The sequence below is a fragment of the Cyprinodon tularosa genome, unplaced genomic scaffold, assembly GCF_016077235.1.
Source record: "Cyprinodon tularosa strain WSP-4 unplaced genomic scaffold, ASM1607723v1 ctg48, whole genome shotgun sequence".
Taxonomy (NCBI): domain Eukaryota; kingdom Metazoa; phylum Chordata; class Actinopteri; order Cyprinodontiformes; family Cyprinodontidae; genus Cyprinodon; species Cyprinodon tularosa.
The window spans coordinates 1,331,693-1,351,933 of NW_024039207.1; the positions used below are offsets into that span (position 1 = coordinate 1,331,693).

At 39.7% G+C, this 20,241-nt stretch overlaps 1 protein-coding gene across 5 annotated transcripts in view; it reads right to left on the reverse strand.

Moving 5' to 3' along the window:
- Positions 1 to 20,241, reverse strand: part of LOC119794441 (potassium voltage-gated channel subfamily H member 7-like) — a 126,731-nt gene that overhangs the window by 65,327 nt on the left and 41,163 nt on the right. For all 5 annotated transcript variants that reach the window (XM_038302019.1, XM_038302020.1, XM_038302023.1 and 2 more), the window contains exon 3: positions 5,671 to 5,826. In XM_038302019.1, the coding sequence (XP_038157947.1) occupies positions 5,671 to 5,826 (156 nt within the window). The remainder of the gene's footprint in view (positions 1 to 5,670; positions 5,827 to 20,241) is intronic.

Consider the following 20,241-nt stretch of genomic DNA (forward strand, 5'->3'; position numbering starts at 1 on the left):
GTTGCTATGATGCGTCTTTGCTCAGCAGCCTCGCTTGTTATAAACCAACCAATCAGCGCACAGCTCATCTAATTATTCATGAGCATACCATAAAAGGAAGAAAACCTGTTGTTTCATTCTAGGGCTTATAACCAGGCTTGCATTAGGGCTCATAGAACAGCAAATATGCCATTTTCAGTCCAACCAATGTTACACACCCTATTCAGAGACCTTAAGGACCAGCACCAAATAGCCTATAGAATAATTCTATCACCCCTTTAACAGGCTTCATCACGCTACATAATAGAAATTATGCTGAAAAAAAAAATACTTTTTAAGTACTGTAATAAAAATGAAAACCTATTTTATGATCGAAAATTAAAACAGGAATCTTGGGTAATGAAGCTGACTGAAAATGTTTTGTCATTGTCTCCTTTCTATCTCCTTTCTTTAATCATCTCTTTTTTTTCTTTTTTTCTTTTTCATCTGTTTTTCTGCTCTATTTACATTGCAGTGTCCATATAAACTGTAAAACCCCCTGCATAATTATAATAAAGCAATTTATATGCATGAAACAAGTGGAGCAATATGGCAATTGCCATACCGCTACACTTGTGAAAGTAAAATCTGTTGGGCTCTTTTTGGCATCAAGACAATTATTCTTATTGCCAGACAGGACACTGTAAAAAAAAAAACAGGAATCTTTGTTTGAGTGAAAAAGCAAACAAACAAAACAAAAATAAAACAACCCCCACCCTGAAAATAAAGGAAGACTGTCTTCCAAGTCTGTAAAAAAAATACTAACTCATACACTAGTCAAAGGGATTACAAAAAAACACAGCAAAGAAGAAAAAGCAAAATATTGATAAACTAAGGTTGTCAGCCGTCAGTGTTGTTGGTGGTAAACCAATCGCATCACATCTCTCCTCTGTGTGACTAACCATTACATTGTGATAAAAAAAAAAGTACTCTGTTACTACCCTGTTATTAAGTAACACCATTACTCTTAACACTGTTAACATTTAAGTGATTGATGTTATTTTTTATGTTCTTGCACACAAATGAGGGTCAGATCGTACACATTAAATGCTGAGTCATTGTTTTTTTTTTTCTTTTTCATACAAATCATTAAAAGGTATGAAGGACAATCTTATTTTATTTCTGGGTGGTCTTTTTAAAAAATCCTCCACAATACCTTTAAGAAACATTAAGTATCACATTCCAGAAAGTTTGTGTCTCCAGGAGAATCGTTGGTGTCTATTTACATCTATTTGCATATTTAAGTCTGGTAGTCCTCCGCATCCATCGAATGGAACAAAAGAAATCTGCTTTATCTGGTTTTTATTTGTTTTCCATTTTCCTGCTTTAAATGAGATCAGTTTTCTCGATTTGGGAGCATGCTTTGTTAAAAGCAACAAATTCCTGCAGGTCTTTTTAAACAATATCAATATAAAATCCTGAAACACAAAGCCTTGGAGATTTCATGTATTATTTTGCTTCCATTTCATAGTATTGCATCCAAGATTTGCCCCACACCAACAGAAAAAAGCTTTTCCTTTATTCCATAACTGCAAAAAAATGTGTCAGGAAATCAAATTGCCAAAAATAACACCTTAAAATAATAATTAGATCCATGCTTAGAGCATTGCTTCTAATAACAGTACTTAGATAATAAGCTATAAGTATTGTCCTAAAATGTATTTTAAATTAAATTCCAATTCTGTTGTACTTTGGTGGAGTATGGTTTCAAAAAATGAAATTAAATATATAAAGCAGACTTCTAAAACAAGAGAAACAGTTCCTGGGTTAGTTACAAAGTGTAGAGCGCTTGAATGTCCCTTCCCTCTTCTGTCCTCTCATTCTTTTCCTGTTCCGCCAGGCAGCTCTACACCACCAGTGGACACACAGTGGCCCTTGTTGCTATGATACCAGAGAGTAATATTTGCATTGAATATTAATTGGGTCCTCAGATCCCCCAGCTGGGAAGAGAAATGTCCTCCTGTTATGTGAGAATGATTCGGACGACAAGGGAGACACCCAAAAAAGAAAGCAGATATAACGGATGTAGAAAAAAAAAACTCAAATTGTGTTCAATTCTGCTGATATAAGATATAACTAAAGCAGTCGTGTAGTTAATGTGCTTAAATGATTTGCATGAAGCATTATTTTACCTAACAGAGTGATTACTGGAGCTCCCAGTCCTCCAATTACACAGATTATTGTGCTGCATCCCTGCTTTGCCCCACACTCAATCAGAAAGAGAATAAGGGTGTTATTGCAGTGAGCCTGAGGTAATGGGGGCTAATCTTCAGTCTTTTTCTTTGATTATACATTTCTTAGAGGAAGGAAAACCAGATGGTCATAAATCAGACTGAATATTTGCAGCTTTAGATAAATCAAAGTTAACCAAACTAGCTTATATTTGCAAAATCCAAGAAGACCGGCTGTTCTTTTTGAACAGTGGTGTTTGACTATAAATTTTGATATTCCCCTTTAAAGGTTCTAACAATGGTTAGCAGGAATTTTGGCCTATTCTTCCAGAAGTTAGGAGACTTGGCCTGATTTGTAGGTCGCTAAGTTAGCACAAATCTTTTCAGCTCTACCCGAAAACATTCTTGGACCTGAGGCCAGGGCTTTATGATGGTCAGTCCAGAAGTCTGGTTCTGTTGTAGCTGGGCCACTTTGTAAGTAATATTGTGAAAAGTTTAATGCCCATGTCCATTTGGAGAGCCGGTTAACACTCTGTGAATGGATAGAGCAGACTTTACTTATTAAAGTAAAGCTTGAATTAAACAAGTTGGAGTGATCCTTTAAGTGCCACGTACCTTTAAGTACCAGAGTACCACACCAAGTTTTCAGACCCTTGTTGTGCCCTTGTTATTCTACGTGGTACTCTGTGCAAACATGTCTTCTAAACAGAAGTAGTACCAGATCAACTGACTTAATCTTCCGTACACCATAGAGCTTACCAATGATGTCAGGAGCATCTATCTTTAATATGGAAGTCAGGTACCAAACATTCTTGTTTTGTACCGTTTTGTTTTGTCTTCCAGTGTTTGCAGCAAGACGGTGCACATCTTCTAAACGTCCGGAGACTGCGATCAGAGCTATGGCGTAAATAGCAGTAAGCAGCGACAGCAGTTGCTTACAGGCCAACGGCCTCTTAGGGGCCCCGTCACTGACATCTGGTTGGCCCCATACGCAATTGTAGACTAGGACGTCTATTTTTTTTTACACTACGACTTGGAATTATGGGTAACCCAGGGCGCAGATTAAAACCATAACCGTTACGTACAATGTGTTAGCGACGATGGATACCAAAAAGAGGTACCTTAAGCGGATTCCAGAAAAGAAAAAGGAAAGAAGAGCTGCAGGAAGAACGGAAAAAACGTACCAAAATAAACACGTTCTTTTTAAGAACCGATGAGGGAGAGGTGGAAGTTGCTGCTACAGTGAGTAAAGATTGCGACCAGGAGATGAATGGAGAGTGTGGGGGTGAGGAGGGGGGCTGTGAAACTCAAGGTAGACCGATGGGTTGTTGTGCTAACTTGTGGTGGTGCACTGCCACCAATGGTTCCATTCAAGGTGCGCGGTCATTTTTCCATGATGTGTGATCATATACTACTAAGAACTGCATAATTTTGTCTTCTTGGCCGATGTATGGAACTGTCACCGTATCCTGAACCTTTATCACGTGTTGTACTTCATAAGGGCCCCAGCCATATAATGTTGCTTATGTAACAACAAGAACATTATTAAAGCCATCTAATTAATTTGCACAAGAAAAAAAAACTCAACATCTAAAGGAGCTTCTTGAAAATCCACTAAAGCCCCATTTACACTACCCTCTAAAAACTGATCGGTGCCATATTGGGACCGAGCTTAATCAGTTAATCGTGCCGAGCTCAGTTCCTAATGACCGTTTACACACCACACTAGCACGGTTCCTCGCCTCCTAGTGATGATCTACGGTACTACTGCTCTCTTGAGGGAATCAAGCAAATCAATCAATGCATAGGCTACAGAAAAATTAAAGCTAGCCTACTTCTGTTTTGTGTTGTGGATCTGCTGCGCAGCATTAAGAAATCACTTCACATTTTTATCCATGGTTCCCTGGATCAGAGTGTTGTCCAACACTGAGTTCACATCTTTTTTAAAACGATGTAAAAGTTCAAAGTTTTTGAAACAGACATGCAGCAGACCAGTCTTTAAAATGGAAATTGTACCGCGAAATTGTTCGCGATGTACACATAATTCTAAAATTATTTTTGCACATTTACAACCATAAAATGGCAAAGAATTAAGACTATAAGTGGATTTCTTGATTACTATAAACAAATGATTTAAACATTGTTTGTATAGAAATGATTCTGTCTCAAGCCTTTTGATCTATATAAGCAGTTGATTACTGTATCCGTGACCACTATAAGTAGCCTCGTGAGACCATCCTGATCTCGCGAGCTTTCAAGATTTCACTCGCTAATCAGTCTGGAGACTCTCCGTTGAAGAAAATTTGGAGCCGTTCACCAAATGAACGTCCAATCAGCGTTGGCTTTGAGGCAGGTTGAGGTGTGACGCAACGAGAAGCGCGACAGTTCAGTCTAAAGAACATGGCGGCTTCAGCCGATGAAACTAGCGTTAGCGTGGCTATCGAGCAAGTTTTATCGGAATTACAGAGTATTACTTCACTGAAAGAAGAGCAAAACACTGCTCTGGAGGCTTTTCTCAGAGGAAAAGATGTTTTTGCTCTTCTCCTGACTGGTTTCGGCAAGAGTAGCCTGGCTTATGGTTGTGTTTTCGCCGTCGCTCTGTTAGTACGTCATATGCTTCGTTGATCTGATTGGTTTATTTGGCCCGTCTATCACCAACATAGACCAATCAGCTAACCAGTATTTTCGCCCCTTCCCAAAATTACTTCTACGGAAGGTTTCCAGATGGATATGCGGAGCAAATCCATATGGCTGTGTCAGGTTACACTATAAGTGGATTCCACTGTAAAACCTTTTAGCAGTTTAGCAGCTCAAAGGGTATGTAATGGATCTATATAAAATATGTTTCACTTTCTGGAATGACAGGGGGAAAAAATGAACTTTTACGCATTATTCAGACTGGGACGCAGATTTTTATAAACTTTTTATCAGAGTCTGCGCTAAAATAAAACAAAACTATTGGATTATACAGTGAGCTCCGCCTATTTTCTACCCCCCAATAATGCCGTGCTGCTTTTTCCTATTACAGTCATCCTAAGGTGACCTACCGTCCTCCTTACTGGGGCTTTAAACATAAGAGATGGAGAGTGGAAAAAAAGAGACAGGCTTTAGAGGTGGAGAAGTGAACCTCAAGGGGATGGCATTGTACACATTTAACAACACACCAACTCTCACTGCACTCTTCAAGTAGTTCATCAGGCCTTCCTGGCAGGGTATGAGCTATAATTGGGCCAGACCTTGGTGATGATAGCAGGCAAACATCAGTATCCACTAAAGACTGGTGTCAACATGCCAAAAGGGCTGTCGGGCAAGCAATTCCCTGCAGCTGCACTTATTACACCAAAGAGAGGCAAATTTAGGAGTGGTTCAACATTAAGGCTTTAATATCCAGATGATTAGTTCCTGCAGGATGAGCTAAAAACAATTAGAAACTGAAATGTTTGACCAGTGTGACCCTGGAGCCTTTTCTGGCTCTACTCACGCTGGTTAGCTTTGGAGGGAGACGTGTGGTTGAGTCTCTCCAGCGAGTCGCAGCTGACATCGTCCAGGACGTAATCGAAGTTCAGGATGAACATCATAACCACGCCCTCCTCGTTTTTTACAGGGATGATGTGAGTGGTGCAGGGGAACTTCGAACCTAAAACAGAAGATAAAAATGTAAAAAAGGTGTTGGTGAATACATCTCAATTCCTTTTATTGCTCCGCTTTTCACTGCTCTATAATCTCACACAACGTGCATAAAGCTTGTAGTTGCATCGTCATTAAATTAAAATTCAGGCACTTTTATACTATAAAACATAAACAACTGAGCAGTCAAAGCACAGCCTGACCCTGGAGCTTTCTATTAACACTCTTTGACATTCAAATATGCTACTTCCGATGAAAGCTGGTGCTGAAAGGCCTGGCAGAAAAACGAGGGTGAAACAGTCATGAGGTCTATGAATAAAACCCTTCTTGAACTGAATAAATAATGCGCCAATTTGGCCTGAGTCTGTCTGTACGGCGGAGTAATAAAGTGATGGAACAGGAAGGAGGAGACAGCATGCTTTGGAGATGCTTGGAGCGCCAATTTGATCCCACTTAGAAAAATGGAAGAAGAACGACAGTTTCCTGCAAACTCTTTCCATATTTCTACCTGAGGTATAAAGCTCTGCAGCTCCTCCTGAGTGACAAATAACATCTTGGCTGCTTATCTGGTTAAAACTAGGGATGCACCGATCCAAAATTTTTATCGGTATCGGTTCAGATATAAGGAAAAAAACTAGATCGGTATCGGTGACAATTGACTCGATATAGGGGCCAATCTATTAATTCTAGGGATGCACGGTACAATCGGCCCCCTATTGGTATCGGCCTTAAAACTGAATATCGGACATCGACCACCCCACCGATATTTAACCCGATATTTGATCAGCTTCTGAGTTTCTAAAGTCTAAAAAAAAAAAAAATATATATATATATATATTTATTAATATTATAATATTATATATTTTAAAATATCGGCATATCTGATATCGGCCAAAATCCCAATATCGTGCATCCTTACTTAATTCCAACTCTATGCTTTGCTCTGCTGTCATGCGGCAGCACAAGAATACAACACGGTCATATTGTTTATGATGGAGCGAGCGAAAGGTGTGGAGGTTTTTCACGCTCTCTCAGCCTACTAGCCCAATGGCTACGTGCAATATTTGTGGAAGAAATGTTCCGAGGGGCGGTGTTAAATCTTCAAACTATAACTACACTGACTTAATGAAATACCTTCAGAAGTTTCATAACAACATGCTGAGATTATCGGACTCGGCAAACAAAAAGGAAGCAGCTAACTTCTGTGGAAGCAAATATAAGAAGTTAAATTTTTCCATGTAAAAAATCACAGAGATGATACTTGATAATAATGAAACTTTTTTTTTTTTTTTTTTACATGTTGACCAAGTCAGAGAGCCTTTGGTTTAAGATTTTGTGCACAGTTGTTAAATAAATTAGTCATAACATTTATACTTGGGTTGTTTCCTTTTTTTTTCTAAGAAAAGGGAAGTCAAATCATATGCACAGAAGAATGATCCGTTTTTTGTTTGAGGTGCTGCCGATACAAACCAGCTGGAGGAGGAAACCTGGAGCATACCATTCGTTTTTTTTTTGAAAGACTGACGGGGGGGAGACTTGTTTCAAGTTGCTTTTAATTAGTTAATTTTGTCACTTGAATATTAACTTATTATTGTTTCTGCTAAGTAAAAGTTAGTTTTGCTTTATTTGTTTCATAGAATGCTTTAGTTAATTTTGTATTTATTGGTTCTTTCGTTATGTCGTGCCTCCCTCATGTGGTAGACTTGGGTTACTCCATCCCTTTAGTTCTGTGTTTGCAGGTCAGTTTTTTGTTTGAGTTGGTTCCTCAGTTGACCTCAGTTAAGCTGGGCCCAGATACATGTTATTTATTATTTCAGTTATTTTGTGTTGCTTTGGAGCCTTTGTAACCATTTTTGACACAATTAAATGAAAGTACTTTTTCAAATTCTGAACACCTTTTGTCCTTATTTAAGTTTGGTCCTTGACGGGTCATATAAGGCAAACACTCATTGGTTAGCTAAAGGAAATCATCAGAAGCAAGCAGGTGTTCTTCAAACTGTCAACGTGAATTGTCTATGCCATGCTACAATGTCGGATTCAGAAAAAGATGTTGAAATGTCTGAAAGGTCAGACACCGGCGAGAGCGTATCGGGAGACGGAGACCAACAAGACCTCCCTCATCCTTGGCCCTATCTCAAAGAATATTTCGAAATAGTTGAAAAATTGAGCTTTCAATTCATATAGTGGCATCTGGCTGTTATTTTTTAAAAGGTTATTTTATACTTTTATATTTTAAGTAATTTTTGGAGCACATACTTTTTCACCTTTACTTGAGTAAAGAGGTCAAGTTGATACTTCAACTAGTTTTTAAACAGCACTATCTATACTTCTACCTAAGTTACAAATATGTGAACTTTTGACTCCACTGTATGACAGCAGTGTGAAAGTAGTGGAACACGTTGAATGTACGGTTGTAGCGTGACTGTTTGTAATTAGAGGCTCCAAAAATCAGTTGAGCTTTGCTGCGTGTGCAGGTGTTACGGCCAGATTTTTCCCTAACAGAAAAATGTATGTCAGGTTTAAAAAAAGAACCCTACACGGACATCTCTGGAAGATGCTCCCTCTCGCATTACGCTCTAAGCCTTACTGTCACCACAGCGCTATTTATAGCTCACCCAGCAGGCACCCCAGCTCACTGCGATTCTTTTAAGGGGGGGGGGGGCAGACAAAGTACTGCACACACGCACTCCAACTACATCCCTTCTATGCATATGAATACACAAACATGCAGGCTGAAGCCTCATATTTCCTCTGGTTGGGTGTCTGGTTTGGTGCTGCGCCCTAAAGCAAGCTTCGCCAGGCTGGGGTTTGATTTATATTGGAAGGAGCTGCACTTCTGCTGGGCCAAGCAATTTGCTGGTCCTAATAGTAAATCATTGCCACCATGAGAAGATGAGGCCATTATTTCAGTCCTTCAGGAAGAGTAAAAATCCTGGTACACCCATAGAACCCATACTAACCACAGCACATGCTTTAGCCATATACCATATTCACATTTTTTCACTTTATAATAAAATTTTCTTTAATAGGATCAAAGATTAAAAAATAGAGAAACTTATACCTGTGTTTATTCAAAGGAAAAACCCGGGGGAAACCCAGATTCCTAAGATTAACAGTTTAATGTCAGTATAAAATAAGCAAAGCCTTAGAGGTTTGTGGTGGTGGCAGCATCATGCTGTGGGAATGCTTTCCTTCAGGTCATACAGGGAAAGCTAATGGAGCTGAGAACAGGGTAGTCCTGGCAACGGTTACCGAATTTTTATCTTTATGCTTTTTATCTCTGGATCTCTCCAAACAGGTTCCCTTAATCAGGGTTCCTACAGCATAAGGCAAGTTAAATTCAAGACTTTTTAATGCCACTTGAAATAAAAATTTAAGACCAAATTCACAAGAACAACCTGCTTGTGACAACTTAACCCAAAGGTTTATTTTAACATAAACCACTGCACTAATGTTTCAAATTTTGAAAAGCTTCCCATACAGGAAGAAAGCTAAAAACACACAAATGACAGATATAATTTAACAATTATTTAACTGAATTCACAAACTTTGTTTTAGCAGGGAACAAAACAAATCGGTTTTAAAGCCACAACATAACCAGTGCTAAGTCTTTTTTGCAGCTATTTTTCTTTGTATCGTTTTCTTAGTATGTTTGATTTGGTGATAAGTGGAGGCGTTGCAGAGACAAGGGTGGAACAAAACTGAGAAATACCGGCTGTTTCTCGGTAACTCAAATTTTGACGCTTTGTGTTTCGTGCTTCGCATGTGTGACGCCACTGCCTTAATTCCCATTGTTCCCAGCTTGAATGACTTCTTGCAAAAAATACACTGTGCCTCATATATGTTACTGGTACTGGTTTTAGCCATGGAGAAAACTCTTGGCTGGAGCCAATTTTGGTTACATTTACATTTGCTCATATTTTCCAGACAAAAAGTTAATGGTGCATCTCCCAAATGTCCCGGCCGCAACAACGCTTTTATTGGTTCCGCTATCGGGACGAAACCAATAATGGCGAACCATTTATTTATTTATTTTTTTATAAAAAAAAAAATACTTTTTATTGTCAATTTTACCATTTTTAATTATAAAAAATAGATCGTAATAAAAATAATCCTATTTATGTTTTAAAAATTAAGACCTACAAAAGACTGATTTAAGACATTTTAATACCAATTAAGGCCTTGGTTTTATTTTGAAGCATTCAATGCCTTTTAAGACTTTTTAAGGACCCGCAGGAACCCTGTTAATAAAAGTACACTTTTAAAGATTTAAATAAAGTTACTTTATTTAGTAGAAGAGGATTAGCTATGAGCACAGCTGTAAGCAATGGCTGATAGTGAAAAAAAAAACAAAAAACTACCAGGTTGTTTTAATGTCCCCGACATTCCTGATAATGCTTTGTCTTTTTACATTTGTAGTTGATTCATCCAAAACTGAACAGAGAATGATGACTCTGATCTCCATGGAAACAATGAGGCGTTAAGCAGAGAAGCAAATGCTTAGTTATTTCATTTGGCGGCGCCTTTCCAGGATAACAAAATAAGATCTTTATCCAGTTTTTAAATCACTAACAGATGCACCAACCGCAGCCAGAGAACATTTTACAAGAGCCAGTGCTTCAAGGAGCCAACCAGCTTCTTCTGCTGAGGTTTAAACCATGGGTCCACCTGTGCTGTCAGACATTGTTTGCGGGCGCGTGCACTCACACAACTCCACATTTGCATGGACAAGCCTGTCCAAACAAATGCAAAGTGGATTCTTTTAACCTGGCATTTGCAAACACAAGTCTTCATAAAAGCAAGCACTTCAGTTGCGGATGGAACAACGAGAAAGGGCCCTGTCAATATGAGTCTCCTTAGAGAGCAATTTGATTTTTACATTTTTACTGACAGGGCATTTGGTAGTGAATGTGTTTGATATTTCTGCAGAAATATGCATCATAAGTGCAATTTTTAGCACTTATCCAGTAATGGTTGCCTTATATCAACAGCCAAGTTTAGTCAAGATGCAAAACAGCAGTATGCAGGCAGGGGTAACTGAAGATAACAGCAGAGCTTATATTGTAATCTACGAGAGAACCACTTATTGTTCATATTGGGATTTTAAATGAAAGGCAAAACAAATAGGAGATAATTAAAGATTACGTTTTTTTTAATAAATAAAAATCTGAAAAGTGTGGCCTGCAACCCAATTACTATGGAAACAATAACTTATAAGAGCACTTTTGCTGCAGCTCTAGCTCCAGGTCTTTTGGTGTATTCTTCATGAGCTTTTGAAGAGATAAAAGCATCTTTTTGTTCCTTTCAAAGCTGTTCAAGCTCAGCCACATTAGCTGGGGCTTAAAATGAACACCAGTTCAACAAATACTTAATTTGTCTTAGGTTTAGATTCAGAATTAGACAAACTGTAAACAACTATGCAATAAAATTAACTACAAACTCCTTTAACTCATGAAACCACCTTCCAAATGTAATTATTTTAAGTTTAATTGTTTAACAGAATTGAAAATTACCGTATGTATTTTTATTTCTCAAAATCTATCATTTATGCAGTTAATTTCGCCCCCTGCAATCGCACTGATATTTAATAGGGAGCCTGTCGACCCAACTTTGGGAACCATTGGCTTAGGGAGTGAGACAAAACTTTCTTATAAGATCAAGTTTTTATCACCTGCGGATTTTAGGCCCATACTGGCCTCTTTATATTGGCTGCCCGTCTTTTATCGAATAGATTTTAAGATTCTTTTATTAACTTATAAGGTTTTAAATGGATTAGCTCCTCCCTATCTTCGGGACCTTTTAAAATTCACTCTGTATCCAGAAGCTTACGATCAAATAATCAGCTATTAATGACAGTCCCTCGGACCCGACTTAAGAGGAAAGGAGATCGGGCTTTTTCTGTTGTTGCTCCAATTTTATGGAACAATTTACCTTTTCAAATTAAATCTGCCCACAGCCTGAATCATTTTAAATCGCTTCTTAAAACTAATTTTTATTCTTTGGCATTTACTTGAAGTGTCTTGATAATCTGTTTTTATTAATTAGTACTATTTTTTGTCCTGTACAACACTTTGGTGCAGTTTTATACCTGTTTTAAAGTGCTAAATTAAATAAATTTGACATTGACATTATAATGGATAAATATAATAAATCATGACTTTTTTTTTATTAAAAGTTTACTAAAATAAGGGCAAAAAAAAAAAAAAAACCTTCATCAAAATTGGGTAATGCACCATCTGCAGAGATGGGAAGCAACAAAGTACAAATACTTTGTTACTGTACTCAAGTAGATTTTTCTGATATTTTTACTTTACTACTTATTTTTATGGCGTTTTTTTACTTCTACTCCTTATATTTTTACACAAATATCTGTACTTTCTACTCCTTACATTTTATAAAATTGGCTCGTTACTTTAGTTTTGAATCATTTCAATGGAGTTACCGTTATTTTTCACGTCATCAATACCAAATTCAATCTAATTGGATGGGATTCTACGTTGCGTTTGACGCACCACTACAAGATGAATCGACAGATTTGGCGGTATTCATTGGCGGCAAATCATTGCAGCTTGGTGGCGGTGGCGTTAGCATAGTAGCATGGACGACGAGATGATTGAAAATGAACACAACGGAGATCTAGTCCTATTGGCAGACATCCATTTAAAATGTAGGCAACGGCATGAAAAAAGTGGTTTCTACTTTTACTTTTATACTTTAAGTAAATTTACACTTACATTTTTACTCAAGTACGGAAAGTCAGTACTTTTGCCATCTCTGACCATCTGATTGTTGTAGTATAATTATTTGATCGTTTGTGTTCGTCACATGACCTAAAATCTATTGGGGGAAACAGAAAATAAAAAAAAATATAAAGAAAATGCATCAATATTTGACACAAGAAAAGACATGAAAGGTATTATTTTTTGTTTATTAAGCTTGTTTGCCTCGTTTGAATGCTCAATTAACTAACTTTGCTCACTAGGTTATGTCGCTGTAAGTGCTAGTGTGCCGATCACAGCAGAGACTTCAAGGTCCTCAAGCCACACACTGTAGCACCAAGCCTATTATATCCCAAAAAAATTCTTCGTCATATGTCGGGGGGGCTTTAAGGTTTTTAAACATCAACTGACGTTTATAAAATCTTTCCATGTGAACCAGGCAGGTTTCCTCAGCTTTGTACCATTTTGAGTTCACTGCAGCTTTGAGACACGTTTATATGACTGAAATATCAAATAGGAAAAGTCTCTTGTTTCTTAAATTGTTACAGGACTAAAAATGCACTTTAAGGTCTGCCACAAATCTAATTTCCTTTCCCTGACATCAATGGAATGGTGCTGAGTTTTGTTTCAGAGCCTTAGATTTCAGTAAAAAGCCTGGGTTTGTTTGCAGGAATTACTTTGAGCTCTGAGCTCTTGCATAGAAACACACCATCCTTAAATAGAAGAGTTGGAATCCATCCACATTTATAATTCATAAGTGCTAAGTATTATGTTCTACAAAATGTAAGGGCTGATCCTCTGCAGACAATCCCTTCATATCATGTTTTGGATTATATAAAGTTCACATTCAGTGACCGCTGATGCACTTCTACATGATTAATTATACAATTTAATATTCTACTGTAACACCTTTTAATTATAAATCCAAGAAGTCAATATATTACATTTTTTAACTTTAACAAGGTTTGTCTGCCAATATTTTTAAAGGAGAAATTTAGCAAGGATGTGACAGAGAAACTTTTAAAACTTCTGGAAAAATGGTTGATGGCAAGGCCTGGAACAGCTTTTAACCCGTTTAACAGGCGCACATTTCATCACAACCAAAAATAGAAATCTAATTTTGTTATTCTTTTTATAAAAAGACCATGCATGATGGGAAAGGATAAGTCAGGGGTTGACACTAAGGATTTTTACCACTTGCCTTTCAGGCAAGTGACTTTTACATTTAATTTGCCTAGAAGCTATTTCTACTTGCCCAGTATGTTTGATAAATATAGTTCCTAATATTCATTTTTGTATATATATCAATGAAACATGTTTGTTTTCTAAATGTTTTTTGTAATTCAGTATTTTTTAAGTTTCCAGGTTCCTGGTGTGTATCTGCATGCGTCAGATAATGAACTCAAGCCTACATTACCGTGTTAACATGCTTTTCATCCTTCCTGCACATTCTTTTCAAACTAAACTTTGCTTTAAACTGTTGTGTGCTTGGGAAAAATATACATTATAATGTTAAAAATCTAAAAAAAATCTTGACAGGTTAAAAACTTAAGATAAATCACAAGACAGAAGCCAATGTCACAAATGAATAACTTTTATTTTAGAGTCACGGGATGTTTATACAAGATGATACTATTAATATAATGTGACTTTTCTAGAGAATCATTATACATAGTTATTTTATACAGGGTTTCCACAGTCTTACATAATTCCAGAATTCCCTGACTTTTAACTGACTCAGGATTAGTTTTCCCTGACAAAATAAATGCAGCCATTTGTCGTTTTGGTAACTACATCAAAATTACCGCTAGTTGGAAAAAAATCCGCCATCTGGCGGAAAATCACTCGGCTTTTTCAAGTCATGCGAGAATGTGTAAAAAACAACAAAGATGGCGCCGGCAACGCTTCGGGGTCGTTTTCATCGAATGTCGATGATTTTAAAGTAATTTTGAGTGATACATAATTTTTTTTTTGCGATCATTTTTGTAAGTTGTTTTAAAAATTTAGGAAAGATAAATCTGAAAAGTGTAATAAGGAGTTGGAGTAGCTGACTTTAATATTGTAACCCTAAAAATGTATTAAATCTATATTTAGTAGCACTCACACCCATCATCATGAAGTGCTTCGAGAAACTGTTACGGGGTCATATCATTTCACACCTGTCCCCCACACTCGATCCCCACCAGTTTGCCTACAGGGCCAACCGGTCCACGGTGGATGCCACCGCCACCGCCCTGCACACCACGTTGACCCACGTGGAGCAGCGGGGGAGCTACACAAGGCTGCTCTTCTTAGACTTCAGCTCGGCGTTCAACACTATAATCCCGAGCCGGCTGGTGAGCAAACTGGGAGACCTGGGTCTCCCCAACAGCACCTGTAGTTGGATTATGGATTTTCTGACAGACCGCTCCCAGAGGGTGAGAGTAGGACACCACCTTTCCTCTCCAGTGAGGACCAGCACGGGTTCTCCACAGGGCTGTGTGCTGAGCCCCCTCCTCTACACCCTCTACACCCATGACTGCACCCCCACCTACCCGAGCAACACCATCATCAAGTTTGCAGATGACACCACGGTGGTGGGGCTCATCTCAGGAGGGGATGAGACAGCTTACAGGACGGAGGTGGAGCATCTGTCAGCATGGTGCATGGACAATAATCTGACTCTGAACACCTCCAAGTCAAAAGAGCTCATTGTTGACTTTCGGAGGTGTAAACAGGACACACAGCCCATCATCATCAACGGGGAAAGGGTGGAGATGGTGCCAGTCTTCAGGTTCTTGGGCACCCACATCAGCGAGGACCTGACATGGACTTCCAACTCCACGGCGATCCTGAAGAAGGCGCAGCAGAGACTGCACTTCCTGAGGACTCTCAGGAAGAACAAACTACGACCAGAGCTGCTGCGGACCTTCTATCGCTGCACGGTGGAGTCGGTGCTGAGCTGCGGCATCTCGCTGTGGTTCTCCAGCTGCACTGCAGCAGAGAAGAAGCAGCTCCAACGGGTCATCAACACCGCCCAAAGACTGACTGGCTGCCCTCTCCCCTCCTTGGAGGAGATTTACTCCACCCGCTGCCTCAGGAGAGCCTGCAGCATCATCAGGGACCCCTCACACCCCGGTCACCATCTCTTTGAACTGCTCCCATCTGGGAGACGCTTCAGGGCAATAAGAACAAAAACAACCAGACTGAGAAACAGTTTCTTTCCTAGAGCGGTTGTTGCCCTGAACGCCTCACGTACAATTTAACAACGGTAACTATCAATAATGCTACCTCACGTGCAATAACCTGTACCCGCTACCTCAGGAGAGCCCGCAGTATCCCTTTTTAAACTTTTTTGTATTTATTTATTTATTTAATTTAATTTTTTTATTTTATATTTTTAAATTTGCACTGATTGCTTGTACTGTGTTTTTTCTTTTTCAAGTAATTTCGTTGCACCCCTGTGGAGCAATGACAAAGAATTCAGATTTTCTGATTCTGATTCTATTTAGGTGTCTTCATAAATGGATGATTTAAGTTTAACCCTGTGCATTTCAGCTTGAGCTATAACTGCAATAACTTGTGCAACAACTAATGTACAATCACTATTTAATACCCTGTGCAATAATCCTGTTAAATAAGACCCTGCAGCTGTTTTATATATGGCTGCACCATATATACAGTATATATAATATACTGTATATAGCACCTTTTCCTTCTTTTGGCACCTTCTTTTTGACTATTGAGCTGATGAATAAAGTCTATCTTAACTTTTTTTGAAGCAAACATGGAAAAAGGTTTTATTCACTGATAAGATGAATGTTTTACCTTTAAACACAAAACAAATCTGACAGGAAAACAATCACTCTGAACCTGCATTATTCCCCCAGCATGACGGTGGCAGTATTATGCTGTGGGGATGGTTGTCTTCAGCAGGAAAGCTGGTCAGATATTAGGGAGCCTAGTCCAAGTCCAGACCTCAATCTAAGATAACCTTAGATGTTCTCCAATCAGTTGAGCTGCTAGAGAGTATTAATGCCTTTTGCACGGTGAATGGGAAATTATATAATAAATGGATTCAATAAAGTTTACTCATCAATAAAACAGGAAAATACGTTTTCCTCTCAAACAGGCATTGCTCAGACTTCTGTTCTCCGTCATATTAAGCTCCTAACAGCTGAAAATAGGCACTTTGGAGTAAAACTCCAACTGCTAATGTGATTTATTTCCCATTTCCTTATTTTTTCTTCTAAACCTTCTTTTTGACTCCAAGCTCTCTTCCTCTCTCGGCCTGTCTGTCATATCCCCATGTTGTTAAGCTACCCTTGTTTTATTTATCTGTTGTTATTCCCCTCACTTCCCAAGCCTCCCCGTGGGCCCCAGTGTGCCTCCCCTTCATCTTTGCACATCTCTGTCTGACAAATAAAATAGCTGCTCAGGTTTTCTGCAGGAAGGCTGCCTGAATTGTTAAAACTGGACAGATCAAACAGCTCCCCGGTGCTGCTGCTACCCATGCAAATTTCTCTTAGCCTGCCTGTCTGCATGCATATCCTGCCTCGGAGTAGGGTCTTAGCCAAACACGCGCACGCGGAGATCAACATGCAAACAGAAACGCATTTACATTTCCCTGCCGCACACCGAGCGAGCCTCATACACTAACGAGGCCCGTGCATCTCGGCTCAGCTTGGCCCAAACCGAGTCACACACAGCCTGCCAGCAGCATTAATTAGCAGAATGTTCCCTGTCCAAGTAAATCTAATAAGCAGGCGATGGAGCTGGTTTACATGCTGCTGCGTAATGAGAGAAAGCACCTCTGAAAGGCAGTGAAACAACTTCAGTAGGGGCATCTTCACCTTGGGAGATGTTTTAATGTCAGACATCGGGCGTTAAAAGTCTTAAACAGTTTCAAAAATTTAAGAGAAAGGGGGCGGAAAGCACGCAATCTACCACATGCTCAAACATACAGTCATGGATGGATGAACAATACCACAAACACAATCTGCTCTCCTCTGGTCTCAAAGCCTCAGAGGATGGAAGGAAGTGTCTGACTTCAGGTTCCTTTAAGAGGCACAGAAACTTTTAGCAAGGTGATAGTCGGATGATAAACACCGAGCTGCCAATCAACGTGCGTACGCTCCGTCCTGGAGTAGCAGAAAGGAACCCTATACGTGTATCAGAGAGTAATAAGTCGCCTGCAGTGCTGCTACATTGCTGTAGTCATCTGGTGTGTCAAGGTCAAGCTTCAAGCTCGAGAGGAAAAGCAGGACTTATCGATTTAAAAATTTTCCGCCCGGCTTCATTTCCTTGCTGATGCAGTGCTTCCTACCTGGATTAACAGGGCTACCTGGTAATCTGTTGCTACACAGATGGCTCGGCAGGATGACAGCACAGTGTGTTATCAACTGCAAACACTAAATATGCCAAATCACAGCAGGTTGAGGAGCTCTTTGATGTTTGTAGAGCTAAGAAGTTAGAGTCGTCTCCTAAATCTATTACTTTCAGATACTTTGGTGACTCCATTTTTATCCATACAAAGCAGAGATTGTCGTTTTGACCCATGCTACTGGAGCCATCTTGGTGGTGGCAGCATCCTGTGGTGGAGAGGCTTTTCAGGAGACTTTGGTTGGATTTTATGAAAATCTGTTAGAGGTGTTTAATAAACTTTACTGGGGTGAATGTTCACAACCCTAAATATACTGCCAGCGCTAATATTTAATAAAGATCTGGGTTCTGCCATCTTTATAGTCCATTAAACGTTGTTTAGAGTCATAGATATTACCATCCATCTATTTTCTGTCACAATTATCCCAAGCGGGGTCATGAGGGGTGCTGGTGCCCATCTTTAGCTGTCTTTGGGCTAGAGGCGAGGTACACCCTGGACTAGTCCCGATCCGATCCACGTATCGGATCGGGACGCCGATATTGGCAAAAAAATGCGTATCGGCAAAGCATGTAAAATGCCGATCCAGTTTTTAAAAAAATAATCCGGTCCGTATTTTCCAGTTTCGCTGATTGAAACGATCCATTCCACTATTTTGCGCCAGTGTTTCCCTGTTTTGCATTTTTACTAAAACTTACAGTAATACTTACACCTTTAACTGTTTACGGTTTTACTGTTCACTGTGCAATTTCAGATTGCTATTCATAATTTTGTCCAGTTTGTGTTTATCTCTTAATAAACAGGTAAGTTTGTTGTTACCAAGCATTGTGTTTTATTCAATCTCACCTAATTTAGCTGGCTAGATGTTATCAAGAGTACTAAAACCCTTTTCAACATGAGTCTTACAACTAAGGCTTAATACTTTAACTTAAACTTAAATACATGCTCGGATAGGCTGGTATCGGCCAGTATCGGTATCGGATCGGAAGTGCAAAAACCTGGATCGGGACATCTCTACCCTGGACCATTCACCAGTCCATCTCAGGGAGACAAACAACCATTCACACACACGCTAACACCTAAGGAGAATTTAGAGAAACCAATTAACCTAACAGTCATGTTTTTGGACTGTAGGAGGAAGCCGGAGTACCCAGAGAGAACCCACGCATGCTCAGGGAGAACATGCAAACTCCATGCAGAAAGACCAGGATTCAAACCCAAAACCTTTAGATATTACCGTATTTTCACGACTATAAGGCGCACCTAAACGTCTTTTTTTCCCCTCAAAATGTGGGGTGCGCCCTATGGTGCGGTGCGCCCTATCTGCGGACGTTGTTGAGACCACCATGAGTATGTGAGAACCTTAAAGGGGGAAGTGTGGGCGTGGCTTGTGTATAAAAGAACAGAACAATTTTTCCATCCGGACCAGGACTACAGTTGCTCAGCGACGTCCGGCGGATTATGATGAAAAGCTGGCGAGCTTCCACTCTTTCTGCAGCAAACACATAGCTGACAAAGTCATCCAGCCAAGCCACATCACCAACATGGACGAGGTGCCGCTCACTTTCGACATCCCGGTGAATCACACCGTGGAGAAGAAGGGGACCAGCACTGTAGCGATACACACAACGGGGTATGAAAAGGCGTCGTTTACTGTTGTGCTTGGCTGCCACGCAAATGGACAGAAACTGCCGCCTATGGTGATTTTTAAAAGAAAGACTTTGCCTAAAGAGACTTTTCCAGCTGGAGTTGTTATTAAGGCGAATGAAAAAGGCTGGATGGACGAGGAGATGATGAAAGCTTGGCTGAGGGAGGTGTATGTAAGGAGACCAGGTGGTTTTTTCCACGCATCACCATCTCTGTTAATTTGTGACTCCATGCGTGCCCATCTCACAGCCGATGTGAAAAAAAAGTCAAAGAAATGAACGCTGTGCTTGCTGTTATTCCGGGAGGTCTGACAAAGGAACTTCAACCGCTCGACATCGGTGTGAACCGGCCGTTCAAAGTAAGGCTGCGAGCGGCGTGGGAGCGATGGATGACAGACGGAGAGCACAGTTTCACTAAAAGTGGAAGGCAGCGCCGGGCAAGTTACGCCACCGTTTGCGGATGGATTGTAGATGCTTGGACTAACGTTTCTGCTGGGACTGTTGTTCGAGCTTTCGCAAAAGCCGGCATCATTTCCAAGGAGCCGCCCGGCACGGAAAGTGACTCTGACAGCGAAGAAGAAGGGGAAACTGGCATGTCGGATTTAGCGCAGCTGTTTAATTCAGAAACAGAGGATGATGACTTTGAGGGGTTTGATTAATACTCTGTAATAAATACTTGAATAAAGCACAATCATACTCAG